This window comes from Cyclopterus lumpus, chromosome 7 (genome assembly GCF_009769545.1).
Source record: "Cyclopterus lumpus isolate fCycLum1 chromosome 7, fCycLum1.pri, whole genome shotgun sequence".
In the NCBI taxonomy this organism is placed as follows: Eukaryota; Metazoa; Chordata; class Actinopteri; order Perciformes; family Cyclopteridae; genus Cyclopterus; species Cyclopterus lumpus.
Genome location: NC_046972.1, coordinates 11,768,304 through 11,782,603, shown reverse-complemented (window position 1 = coordinate 11,782,603; position 14,300 = coordinate 11,768,304). Strand labels below are relative to the sequence as shown.

The window sequence follows — 14,300 nt, the reverse complement described above, 5'->3', positions numbered from 1 at the left end:
CAACCTTTTTATGTTGCTGTAAAATAAGAGTTGGCTGACGAAAATAGAGGAACTCATGAATTTATTGTCAAACCCAAAGAAAATTCCCTCAAATTTACAGAAGAGAGAAACATATGTAACCTTGTATATTTACAGAACCATTACAATAACTTATTCTTTTATACAGCAGTTTTAAACTGTAAGAAAATGTGTTACTTTCACTTAATGCAATAAACCATCATACAATAATTTGCCAAATGTCTCATGTCTACATAATAACCCTGTAGCCACTCTTCAAAATGATGTATCATACCAAGACATGAAAGAGAATAACCAGGTTATTGTGGGCTATTTATCTTTACAAAGCTCTGTGGAATAAAATGGTGAGAGTTAACATGCAGTTCAATGGGAGCTCGTATGAAACATGTCACTGCTCAAGGATATAATTTAGGCAACAAGTGCAACTTCAGGGTGTCACTAACAAACTAGATGGAACTGGTTACACATTAGTTGATATAAATAATAGTAAAGAGATGCTGTCCACACCTTGGCAGGGCCTTGCATCATATCCTCACAACAGGCACTTGTATAACCACATCCAATTTACTGCACTCTGAATTTGCAAGTCATGAATAAATAAAACCTGCATGAAAGCAACATATGCCTGCAACAAGACAGACAAATAATTGTGAAACAAATGTTTGAAAGAAAAAAAAAGACTTGGCGTGATAGACGAGACCGATCTTTTGAGAGGCATTGATCAATCCAGTTTAAAATTACAGCAGTATCAGGATTAAAAAGAAGGAAAACAGCAGTTCACTGTGAAATGAAAAACTTTCAACAACCCTGTTTTTTGTGTGAATTTGCTCCACCTCAGATGCAAATACCAATTTAAAAACAGTCCCAACAACCATGTCTTAACTCTAAAAGGCTACGACACTTTTAATTATGCTATACAACATTTACACAATTAAATTTTTTTTCTTATTGCTCCTATGCTTCTGTCACCAAATCAGTAAATCAGTTATGTGAATCTGATGTAAAAATATCTACAGATATTTACTATCAAACTATACTTATTTCTGTCATTTCTGAACATCTTCAAACCACAATGTGTTACACAAGTTCAAAAGTTTGTTAGTACAAAAACTGCTCAAATGATTATAAACACAACTCGTATATGACTACAGTGATTATTACAGTCTTATCACGTTAATCATTAGGTCACATTTAGGAAAAATGTTAAACTACAAACTGTAAGCATACGAAGGACCTTGTGCTTTGGGCAGTTATAACTGCAGACATACATTTTTGAACAAATCCTGTCTTGAAACAGACACACTTTGCCCCCCTATACATTGATGTGTTTCACACAATGACATCTCCATTCACCAAACATGCCATGAGGATTATTTAACTTACATGGACAATTTACTGAATCTAAACATTGTTATTGCTATTAAAACTAATGCAAAGGGACATTTCCACGTACGTCTTATTACTTCAACCGTGGTTCTAAATGCCATGGAGTAAAAGTACGCTGGCTTGTATTCCAAATACAGACTACAACAGGGGATCGCACAAATCAGTGCCCCAAGAGGAGAAAGCTGAAAACCTCACATGTACATACTCTTGACCTTATGGGGGACACTTTGTGACAAACAAATACTTTGTTCAAAGTAGGGATTAAGACTCAAATGGTTTTGGGAGAGTTATTAACCAACAGCAACCTTTTTTACACCTAGCAAATTCATACCATGTCAAAAATGGCAAAGAAAAGCGGATTTATGTACAATTGCATGAGAAAAAGGACACAGATCTCCGACAGAAGTATGAAGTATTTCCAGGAACGCTCCCAGGTGATGGGAGAGGCAGGACCCGTAATGCAATGGTGGTGGATTCATACATCTAGCGTTGCTTCAAAACCTATTACTCTGGCTCTGACAGCAGTTCAAATTACTGCACAAATTCTTTGTTCCCTAAAATAAATAACTTGGAGACTCAAACAGAATCAATAACTGAAGCACAAACACTACAACACCTCCTTCCTCTTCAACTGTGGCATTAGTCCCAGAAAGCCTCCGTACATTCATTATACTTCATAGATGACAGCAGAGTGAGGCACACTCTTTGTCTGGTAGCTGAAGCCAAAGTTCATAATAGAAAGTGAAAGGAAGAAGTAGCTGCAGACAAGGGCGTGACAGGAGCAGCGGCCGGCCTCGGGGGGGAACTGGAAACCTGTTGCTCAGTTGCATGACATGGTGTACCTGCTATTCAAGCATGTCCTGTGGAAAGATAAGACAATAGCATACCAATGAAGCCAGAACAAACACAGGTGAGCAAACAAGAAACCATTATAGCTATGTTTACACGTGCACCTAACTCAGTTACTCAGGTAGCCTGGTTGTAGGGAAATGTATGATAATGTTGTGGCCTAGGAGCAATAATTTAAAACCAGGCTTTGAGCTTCAAAACTCTGACCTACTCTTGGACCGATTACTGTTGTCTTAAAGTTTCACCTCTAAGAAAATGATGTGACAAGCGGTAGGTCGACAATAATGTGGAGTGCAAAGCATGTTTGTCCCTTTTCAACAGTCTTGAATCTTCCCGACCCGGACAGTGTATCAGTTAATGATAGCTGATCACAGGTATTCTGGGATTGGTGTATCGGCGTCTCGGTGTACATGTCGGCTGACAATAAATAAAAGTTTGAGGTCATTTAGAAACTGTTTCCTTCTACACGTTCACTACTTATATAAGACAGGTTCAGCTGTCACAGCAGGTGGTGGGTCTGTACAGGAGGAGTGCACCGTGGGACAGCATGGCTTCATCACCAGGCTCATGATCAATAAACCCAAGCAAAACAACCGTTAGGGTTGATTTAACAATTATTCTCTGGTGTTTTTGACAACATTGATTCACGTTATTTATCTTCAGCATTAAGTTATATAGCTGATTATTTTTGTTCGGGGTTGGTTGTTTTCTAAGTCTTTCTATGTTTCTACTTTACATTACATTTAGCTGACGCTTTTATCCAAAGCAACTTACAATCATGTTACATGCATACACTGTAGACACAGCTACAGGGAGCAATTCAGGGATAAATGTCTTGCTCAAGGACACATCGACTAGGGCGGGAATTGAACCACCAAGCCCCTGATTGAAAGACAAACCTGCTAACCACTGACCCACAGTCACCCTAACTACTTAAGTTCTCTGCATTTCTACATGACATCAAGCAAGCTTTAAAGATACAGACGTATGCCATCGCCTCCATTGCAAAACAATGGCCCAGTCCTGGTACCCGAGTTTCTATCTTAGCCAGTGTATGAGCAAAGAAACGGTATCCACTGTACCTCATCTGAGTCGTCGTGAAACTCTATCTTGCCATTTTGAGTGTGGTTGGTCTCCAGGGGGTCGTCCATCCCATCAACAGCATTGTCCTCGACATGCTGCTGCAGCACAGAGTACCTGTGGACCAAGAACCTGGAGGGCACATTCAAAATATTATCTTGCCACTTAAAATCATCTGGAAAACACACATGAAGGACAGTAAAAGAAAAGTGCTGACTCAATCACAAAAATACACTTAGCTATCCTGGACAGGTTTTGGTTTTGTACTAGACTATTGATCTGTGTGAAAAGAAACACTGACCTGCCACCACAGACATATTTCTTGACAAAGACAACTCCTGCTGCAATGCTCAGCAGCATGATGATGATGATGACTGTCACCGTAATGGCCACAAACTTGGAGGAGTGGTGGCTGTCTATCTGTAAAAATAACAGCAGACCGTGTGTTAAAGTGGTCGTGCAGGAACATACTGTCGGTAAACATACAGTACATACAGAGCATGAATGAATCTTTATTCATGACATGGTCCAGAAATAGGCAGGTACTGACCAGAAGTTCAGGGGCCACCAGGTCACTCACACACCTCATGCTGAGGTCGATCTCTTTACGCTCGGGCATCTTTCCTCCCTCACATTTATCTCCAGGGATTTTCCTATAGCTGTGGACCAAAGACACATCAAGAGTTTCTGATAGTTAGTTGGAGGTTTGCAACTGTAACTGACAGATTTTTAGAGTTCCGGCTATTTCAAATAGAAATCAGTCTAAAACAGTTTATTGTTCTTTAATTGTTAATTTATTAATTATCACCATTTTAAAAAACCTTCTGTATAAAAGTATTAATTTTCTGTTAGTCAAACTGTGTGCAGTGAAGCAAACACGATTCACCAAGAATGTCCTCTGCTTTTACAGTCAGCATTCATTCTTCCTCCCTGAAAACACGACTCACCCTCATCTGCTTCCTCTGATCTCTGCTTGAAAATGACTTCCTCATCACTGAGAGCAATCCTGTCACTGTCTCAAGTATGAAATACGGCAGTGGGGATGGCTTAGTACAATTTACAATGTACACAGTATCTGTTTTAATAGTAATATTATTTTCATATTGAAAGTCACTGCTTTGATAAGATCCTTGGCAATACACTACTCTGCTTCCTCCCCGGAGTCTTTGTGACTTCACGTCTCAGAGGGTCCATTGGACCTGGCTGTGTCTGATGCCTCCTGCCTTGACCCTGCTGATGCGCCCCCCCCCCCTCTACCTCCTTCTGTTTCATGGACTGTGGAGGCCCATTCATACATACTGTCATTTTCATTGAATGAGTTTATGTAACTCTGTAATGCTGTTCATCTGTACACATGACATCTATTGCATCTGTCCATCCGGGGAGAGGGATCCTCCTCTGTTGCTCTCCTGAAGGTTTCTATCCTTTTTTCACCCGTGAAAGGTTTTTTTCTATTATTTGGGAGTTTTTCCTGATCCGATGTGAGGTCCTGGGACAGGGATTGTCGTATGTGTACAGATTGTAAAGAAATTTGTAATTTGTGATATTGGGCTGTATAAAATAAACTGAATTGAATTGAATACACAATAACCAAAGAAATGATCGAGCAGAATAGACAATTACAGACAAGTTGCAGCAAATCTAATGGCATTGATGATTAAAGAGAGTCAACATGTTCACTGACCCACTGGTCTGCAGTTGCTCCTCTTTGCCGTGGAGACAGAACTCCAGCACTTTGCCTTTCAGGTCCGGCTGCTCCACACACTCCGAGCTGTTCTCCTGACGGTAGTATCCAAAGTCACTGCAGAAGATGCCAGGATGATAAGCAAGGGTGGAATTAATATCCCAAGCCACAATTAATTATTACTGCAGGAAACTTTTACACTGCTATTTAATACCAATTTGCCATGTTAAATGTCAACCCTTCCTCAAATTACTGTATTTTATGTGTCAAAGTACATCCATTCTGTATGAGCTGTGTCAGTGTCGGATAAGGAAGTTAATCACATTTGAGTACAACCTTTACACCAGTAATTTTTACTTTAAAATTAATCACAGCCCGTTAGCAACACTTCTATCTCAACGTATACGAGACAGGGTTGCATGCTAAATGGATACTTTTCTCCCACAATGCAATGTGCAAAGGCAATCCGCTGATAGCGGAAAAAAATAAAATAAAATGTGGTCAAACATTTTCAAAAAATTATTAAATTAAGAAAGACATTTTACTTCCTATTTATGAAGTTTCATTTGCGGAAACATTTCAAAACCACAATGTGATGGACACCTGACATTGCATGATTAATTGATTGATTGCATCACTTCCTGTTATGTATGCATGTCAAGTTCTTTGGTATACTAACTGTAAAAATAATAAAATTGGTATGTGGAATATACTGTACAGAATTGGTATGTAGTGCGGATTTGGGAAGCAGCTCAAGTCTTACCACAGGAAGTCATCCAGGGTGCACGGACACGGGGTTGGCTGGGTGTTGACCTGGTATTCTCGTCCGTTCCAGCAAACAGAGTCCTTCCTGAGACGCAGGAACTTCTCTTTGTAGCCCAGCATGCAACCATCTTTGGGGTCACTGATGTCATCTGAGTGGGCCAACCATTGCACATAATCCTTGTCGCCACCTATATTCATCAATATTTTTTACATATAACCTTGAACAAATCACAAAACAACTGACAAATTATCTTTAGAGTTACACAAGTGTGTTAAAAGTCAGTTTGCTATACAAAACAAATTGTCATGCCACTTACAGTCTCTGGTGAGAAGCTCCCTGAAGTCAATTGTGGTGGAGATCCAGTACTGGCTGAGGAGAGAGTCTCTGTAGCCCCAGACACTGACATTCATGGAGCGAGCTCCCGGCTCTGATGCCAGCCCAGTAAAGTAGATGGGGTCTTTGGTGAAGTTGTAAACACCCCAGCACTGTCCTTCGTCAGTAGAAAATCTGTCAGGACATCAAAGAATGTGCAAACATTAGCAAACTTTCAAAGTAAAGCAATAACATGTGTGAGGAAGTTGTAAAGCTTGCAATTTAAATTAAAATCAGAATATATGTCAATCGCATAAAGATAAAGACAAACAGACTCCGAACGTTACAAACTCATCCGTTCCTTCCAACTGTAACTCACTTGATCGTGTTGATAGGTTGAGTGGTGCTGTGCTCCACGGCAACCAGCAGCCCTCCAGAGTCCAGAATAGCATAGTGATGGGGCCCAACCAGGGCCTTAATCCAGGTGTACCCCCCATCATCAGACACATAAACATCAGGCTTCATCACGGAGATTGAATCACCAACACTCCCTGAGGAGTTACACAGAAATGGTGATATGGCAAAAATGTCTAGTGTATCCAATTAATAACTTCCACTTCATCTTAAAAAAACCTGAATAATTACCATGAGCTAAGATGAGACCCACAGCGTTTGGTTCAGTGAGAGGGAGCATGGGGAAATTCAGCCTTATAGCAGTACTGTAGGCCGCGTGGATGTGGAGACTGCACTATAGAAGCAAACACAAGAAGCATTTGGTATTGTTCATAGTACAAACACTGTGACAGTCAAAAAAATACCATGAACAATAAATCATTACTCAAAGCACACTGATCAAGACTGATCAACTTTCTATCGATCATTGCTTCTCTCTTTACCTTGTCTGGGTCTTTGGCTGTAGCGTCACACTTGCTGTTGGCAGGTTTCCTCAGGGGAACCCATTCTCCTCCCTGATCGAAGGACACCACAGAATGCACAGACTTATCTAGAACAAGACCAAGGCATCACATGAAGCATTGAGATACCCCTGTCCATAAACAATGTGTGCAGATAAAGCTTAAAGGGCTAATGTGTAGCATTCAGGAGGATCTATTGGCGCAAATGGAATATAATATTAAAAGGTATGTTTTCTTCAGTGAATAATTAAGGGTTTTGTTTTTGTTACCTTAAGATGAACTATTATATGTAGAGTCCGATATTTGCACTCGTAGCACCACATTGTACATCGCCAATAGCAGACATAAATTCTGTCTTACTTTTATGGTCCTTTAATTACAGCGTGATTCGTTAGGATGTGCCCCCCTAAGTGAAGCATCTGTTGCTACTTTGACATTGTGAGTTTGGTCTTTTAAATGTTGTTTTCAGCTCTTTCTTCTCTGTTCTGTTACTCTAGTGCTACCAGCTGGAAAGTGCCATGAGAAGTATGTGAAATACACAGTCACTGCCAGCAACAAATCCTGCTTTACTGTAAGTAGTTTTGTTGTTGTTTTGTGTGCCAGTGAAATGTTATATACACGGAGAAAGACAGAGGAGATTGTTCAGAAAATAGAGTCATTTTAACTGGTGATGTGGTATTTCTGCTGAATTGTCAGCCAGCCGCATCAGGTAGACAGCACATGTAACACTGAACATCTAATTAAATATTTACTTAATGCCCTCCCTCTGGCATGTAACGGAGAAGTCATATGTGTATGTTTTTTCTGAGAAGAATTTGAGTCCAGGCATATGTTGTTATTCCTTATCATAGCACAGGCACATGAATAGAGCTACCTTCTGCCAGGACACTGGTGAGGAAAACTCCTCGCAGGGAGGTGACGTTAGTGAAGTCTGTATCGCCCCCCGTGGTGGTATAAAGGTGGCGCTCCAATGACTTGGAGTACACAGTGCCCCGGTCATCTGATACATAAATGGTGCCAAATCCTGTATCTGTGAACATAGAAAAAAACCACAAATTAGTTCACACCTACTGAAAAGAAAATTCAGATTCAGCTGGTCATTTGAAATAATGAAATATTGAGTTAATATGGTGCAAGTTACTGCATTTCGATACAATAGGAAGAGTAAACAGGTGAGCTTTATGAATGTATGGACTGACCTCCTGGCTCGTCCACATGCATGAAGACCATTTCATCGTTTGCTGCCAGGATAGAGTAGAACTGCTCGTGACCAACAGGGGGCAGCTGGGCCATGTTCCATGTCTCACCCTGGTCCACTGACACATGGATCATCCTCAGAGTGCCCTGCAGAGAAAGGAGCAGGACAGAAAGAAAGAGGAAATAATTAGATCAGTTTGGAGAGTAATTACCTCATGCTAAAAGGCAAAAGGGAAAGACACAGGGTCATGCACACAATAAGTCCACAATATGTGTCATGAGAGCAACCTATGTATTTTGAGCATAACAATATCCACATGAGCTCGCCATGGAGCGCAGCAAACTATTCATCCAACTCTGACTATTGGTCAGTTGTTGTTTTCTATGAACATTTCCCCATCTGATAATTAAAGGAGCACACTGATTCTTCCAACCAAATGACTTGTCTTTTGAACAAAACATGGAGATAGGAGGTATGCCTATTCTAATTATACCAATACAACAACAATATGTTCCTAATGCTTGATTTGAAGTGCCCTATGTCATAGAAAGGATCTAGAGAAACAGCAAACACGTCTCACCTCACGACAGCATACTATAGATTTCAAATGTAGTAGACTGAAGCTTTTTCTGAAGCTTTTTCTTACAAAAACTTCATGTTTCTGTATCTGTGGAAGATGTGGACCAACTGTAGACTGACCTTGCCTGTCATAACAGAGGCAAACAGGAAGCGTCCACCCTGGCCGAAGGAGTAGATCTTACTGGCGACAGTCTTGATGTTTTTACCGAAGTCTGTCGTCCTTTTCAGTTCCAGCATTCCCCGATCACCTGAAAAATAATACCAGACCGTTTAGAAATGAAAGGGCAACCAAATTATTCTGATTCATAAGTTTAAATAATAATTGCATATAGCTTTGAAGAGGAATATGAAAATCTTGAAAGAATTTGTCATTACAATGTTTATTAATAATCCAATCCAAATCCAGTTAATCAATGATAAACAGATAATTCAATAAAAACATGTAATGATGATCATCTTGGAAACTGCCTTGAGAATGTTTAAGATACATAATATTTAGTGTGCTGCTCCTCAGTACATGGACACAAAAGTTGCACATACCAAGCTTTCATTTCGGGTTTTGCTTAAAAAAGGGAAACACTTACTGCAGGATCCGTTGTAATTGGCTGTAAAGAAGATGGTATCTTTTCTTCCCCTAGAACCAAAGTGGAAAGTATCTTAAATGTCAGATAAGCAGAGACACACAATTGAGTCAACAGATTCAAGGATATGTGAGCAAAATATTTGTTGATAAGGCTGTGACAGCTCTCGTGAGCTTTTATATCAACAAAGAACCAATCAGGATGGAAGAAATCAGCTCTCATACTGGATTCTTTATGTATTCTCGATCTCGTTGCTTCATTGTGAAAGTAAGCATCACATGACATGGCTTATCAAATACAACAAGCATAAAGCCATGCCCTTCCTAAATATTTGCTATCTTTTGAGTGTTGTGGGCCCCAGTTGGGAATAACCCATTTTCCAGGAGCTTGTTCAGGGTTAATAATGAAGACTATTTCTCTCAGTTCTCTAAGAAACGGACCCTTAAATGTGACTGAACTGATATCTAGAGCTGTCAAGGTTACTAAGCGATACGTACCAGAAAGTTCCTCTAAAACCAACAAGAATGCGGTGAGGGCTTGGCCACACCAGAGCTAGTTAAATAGTCTCTGGCTGCACTGCAATGCAGTTTTACTGGCTATTTTGCAAAGGTGGAGCAACAATAAAATGTTGAACTCAGGTTATTACAACACTCAGTAAGGGAGAGCAAGCTGGCATAACTGTGAAGGAGTCAAATGTGTATCAAAAACCTTTCTTATATCATCAGTCTGTCTTCAACTACCTTTAATAATTAGCTTGTTGGAGGGAAAGAAAAAGGAAGATGCAATGTCATGTTTTGAAATCTTTGCTGCATGTCAAACCAATAACAATGCCATTCTTCCACACCTCCACTATCTCACTCACTAGAAATATGTCCCTGTTTGTTCATCAATCACCTGACAAGGATGCTAATATCATGAGTTTGTGTCTCTCACCATTTCACAAGACACACCACGTCGTGGATCTTTTTCCAGTTGCTGCCAAAATCTTCAGACAGCCAGAGTTCATTCTGAGAAGAGAAAAAAAGATTTGTTCAATGATGAACTTCTGGTTCAACTAACACCACAGTTTACACGACTCACGCAGAACTTGCTCAACTAGAGCTGACCATAAAAAAACATAGCCATGTTAATAAATGTACTCTGTGCAAACAAATGATTGTTGGGAGGGAGATGATGGAGTTTTATGGCAGGTTGTAAAACCTACAATAAAAAAGGTAACTTGCCCTCTTAAAATAATGACATATGTACTATGACTAATTACTAATCTGAGCTTTCAAGTTCAAATAGACTAGTTTGCATTCAAACTAGTTACTTTCTTAAAAAGATATAGCTTTTCCACATTCGCTACTCACGCTCTTGCTGAGGGCCAGCAGCACATTGGAATTATCAGGGTTGTATGTGATCTGCGCCAGGGGGATGAAGGGCAGGTCCCGAGGGGTGAAACTCTTTCCAAAGTCATTGGAGACAAAGATCCGAGACCCATAACCTCCGGACACTTCTCCCGTCAGGATCACCTGTAAGCCAGAGCCCAACATTCAGACTGATGAAACCATAGAAGATGGTAAGACAGTAAAGGTTCCGTACAGAAGAAGACACACATTACATTTCTTGATGAGGACATGACTTACTTTCCCAGAGCTACCGATTGCAATGCCAAACTCTGATCTGATGAAGGTGTTGTTGATTAGATTGGTCACATCCTCAAATGACTTCCCGTAGTTCTCACTGGCAGACAAATGGTTCCAGTCAACTTAGATGCAAAACAAATACAAAGTATGTTGTTTTTCCAACAGGTGAGATTGTGAGACTCACCTTCGATAGAGTTTAGACTGCCCAAGCCTTATCATGAAGAAGGGCACCTGAAAAGTTGTCAAAGCCAGGATGACCTGCCGAAACAAAGGAGGTTCAGTTTGAGGAAAGTGGAGCATGGATCATTTATTAACGTGCATGAGACCCTGATGTGAGGGGCCTCGTTGTGTAATCTAGCAGGTTATTTACTACCCTGTCACTTCCATACCGTTCACTGAATAGTCCAGACCAGTGTGTCCCACACATGTCACAGAGTAACAGCACAGCATGAGAGACATGTTCGAGGAGAATATAACACTCACCCCTGTGCCATCTCCAACCCAGGCCAGCGACACCGACCCACTCAGGTCATTGAAGGTATACTGAGAAAAGATGTAAAACACATTAAAAATAAACATGTTAAAAACCACAGCACCAATTGAGCAGTAGCCATGTCACTAAAATAGCTGTGTCACTAAATTAAGTGAGGAGTTGGAGTCTAGCTGACAAGAAGGGATGAACTGACCACGCAATTATAAACTGGAGTCAAAACCTATTTGTGAATTTTGGCTCCAGGCTGAATTATTGCTTTGACTGGCACCATGTTGCCCCTCACCATGCGGTCGAGCATACATTACAAAGTGTAAAATGTGAAGCACCACTTATCAGACCAAGCAAGAATCCCAGCAGGCACAATACTTCTGAATACAGGTACTGAATACCAACAACCTGGGATTCGACTTTACTAACATCAAGTAAATGAAGCCTTGTTGCTCTGGCATACACACTTTCATTATCAGCCTGAAACCAATTCAGTGGCTCAATGTTCTCCAACCATGTGAACATTCACAAACTGTTTAAGGCAGGTCTCTTTCAGTCGCTCATGCTGTAAGCAGCTCCAGTACCGATGGGACCTGCCATAGAAACCTCAAGGGGAAAGACAAAGCTGAGCTCCAGGAATTCTGTCGACTTTGGATTACCGAGGACACGCATACAAAGACTGCAATGCAAAGTTGATCACATGGCAATGAAGAGCTAGGCAAATAAGCTGCACAGAGCGCTGTATAGTTAGATGCATCTTTTATAAACTGCTTTTACTTCCTGTGCCATAACAGAGACCAAATATAGCTTTCTGACCTTTCTACACACAATACTGAAGTATCCTGTGTCCTAACAGAGTGCCTGCTTGCCAATGCTAACTGCTTTCACCACCACACAAACACGACTTTTAATTAGCCTTATTACAAAATAACTACCACACAGCCAGTCACATGGATCCCACTGGGCCAATTTCCCCTGTAAACAGATGCACTCTCAGTGAGGCAGACAAGTGGCATCCTCACATGCAGACTGCAGCTGCATCAAGAAGAATGAGATATAGGTCATGGCCATTACTGGAGCATTTGAGAGGTAAACCGGTCTGGTGGAGCTTGAGAGCTCAGTGGAGCCTGCGTAGGTCTTAAAGCATGAGGAAAATAGGCGTTGTTGCTGTTTCACTACACTGTATGTCACTGCACCAAATGTGAAAGAATCAAAAACATGGTAGGGCCAAACTGGTAGCCAACAGAAAGATACGGGGGTATCTTTAATTGCTGTTTGAGGTGTAAAGAAGCTTGGACCCCGCAAGTCATGGTGATTCCTTAATCGTGTGTTTTAGTTGTAGCCTACAACAAATAAATACATACATACATCTACAATGCAATGTGTCTTGTATCTAACTGTCATCTCGGGCTCCATTGGTAGCCAGGTTTCTAAGCGCAGAGCATAGCTGATTAGGCCTATACGTGCACCTGGTTAGCACCTGCGCATCATCTTGTCGAGGCGCATTTAATTGTCAGACGTGTGAAGAGTAACAGGACCTCCGTTGGTAACTTACACGGTGGGTGTTGTCTGCTAACTTGGTGTCATATCCTTGAAGAGCTTTGCAGTTGTCGCCCAGCTCGGCGCTTCTTCGTGTTCTCTGGTGGTTTGGTGATGCAGACAGCCATGCAGGCAGCGACCTCTTTATGATGTTCGCAGCTTTCTCTTCAATGTTTGAATGCCTCAAGAACGACTGTCCGAAGGGTTTTGATTCCAGCTGAAAATCGACACCGGCTGTGAACGTGGAGAGAGATAACAGCAGGAGAGAGAGCAGCAAAAGTCCCATCCTCGGTTCTGTGGTCACTAGCAAACAAAACAAAACAAAGACGGAAGAAACACCCCAAAACCAGTCTTTGTTTATGCTGGTCTTGCCTACAAATTGAAGGTCGCTACAGCTCTGCCGAGGATGACATCAACACAGTAGTCCTACTGACAACGATTATTTCGGGCTTTGAAAACCCGGAGCGCCCTCAATGCTCCGATTATTTCGCCGCGGAACAACTATCAAAACTGAAAAAAAATGCAATTTTGCAAGATTAATCGGAATATTTGACACCAATCATGCGCGTTGCAACTCCTCAGCCAACATGATACACTGTAACGATCACGCAAATTGTGTCTGTGGGCTGCAATGCTCTGTGCAGTGAAGATCCGCTGTGATTGGCTGATGTTTTAGTCTGCTCCACCTATCCGCTGTTTTGATTGGTTACATTCTGAAAAGGCGGTGTCAGATGGAGGACTTGCATATTAGCTGTCAAAGCCTGCCAAGCTAGGTTGAGCAATACTATCATAAATACTCCATCCAATCTAATTTAAAGACCAAAATATCAAATTAATAGGACAAATACCAAGAAGAGATTACCTTGTGCTGGATCTCAGTGATCTCTCCACTAGTGGAACAGTCCTGAAAACAACTGGAGAAAATGAGTTGTAACTAATTAAGTTACTAGTGGTCCATTTTTATTGGCAGATATTTTGGAGAAAAAAATGCTTAATTCATTTGCATTAACACTAAAACATGTTCTTGAATACTGTAACTCATTTATGTCCCTGTTCTAAAACTTTATTTCAGTTTCACTTATATACATACAAGTACATACATGAAATTGACCTCTGCATTTAATCCATTTAGAGCATTTAGGATCAGTGGGCTACTGCAAAGTGTCTGGGGAGCAACTTGGGGTTCAGTGTTTTGCATAAAGACACTCCAACATAGAGACAGTAGAACCCGCTAATTGAACTGCCAACCTTGTGGTAATGGGTGACCTGCTCCAGCCACCGCTGT

General features: G+C 41.0%; 1 protein-coding gene across 1 annotated transcript; it reads right to left on the bottom strand.

Annotated features, from left to right (window-relative positions):
* Positions 1 to 44: 44 nt before the first annotated feature.
* On the bottom strand, positions 45 to 13,657 carry sort1b (sortilin 1b). Its single transcript, XM_034538260.1, has 20 exons — positions 13,032 to 13,657; positions 11,479 to 11,538; positions 11,180 to 11,253; positions 10,996 to 11,092; positions 10,720 to 10,881; positions 10,301 to 10,374; positions 9,371 to 9,420; positions 8,907 to 9,034; positions 8,209 to 8,353; positions 7,884 to 8,039; positions 6,992 to 7,098; positions 6,741 to 6,843; positions 6,475 to 6,646; positions 6,100 to 6,290; positions 5,781 to 5,970; positions 5,018 to 5,134; positions 3,884 to 3,992; positions 3,635 to 3,753; positions 3,336 to 3,465; positions 45 to 2,264 (listed from the first exon to the last, which is right to left on the bottom strand). Exons 1-20 carry the CDS (start codon positions 13,299 to 13,301, stop codon positions 2,250 to 2,252), a joined length of 2,469 nt encoding a protein of 822 aa, XP_034394151.1. The 5' UTR covers positions 13,302 to 13,657; the 3' UTR covers positions 45 to 2,249.
* Positions 13,658 to 14,300: the final 643 nt, after the last annotated feature.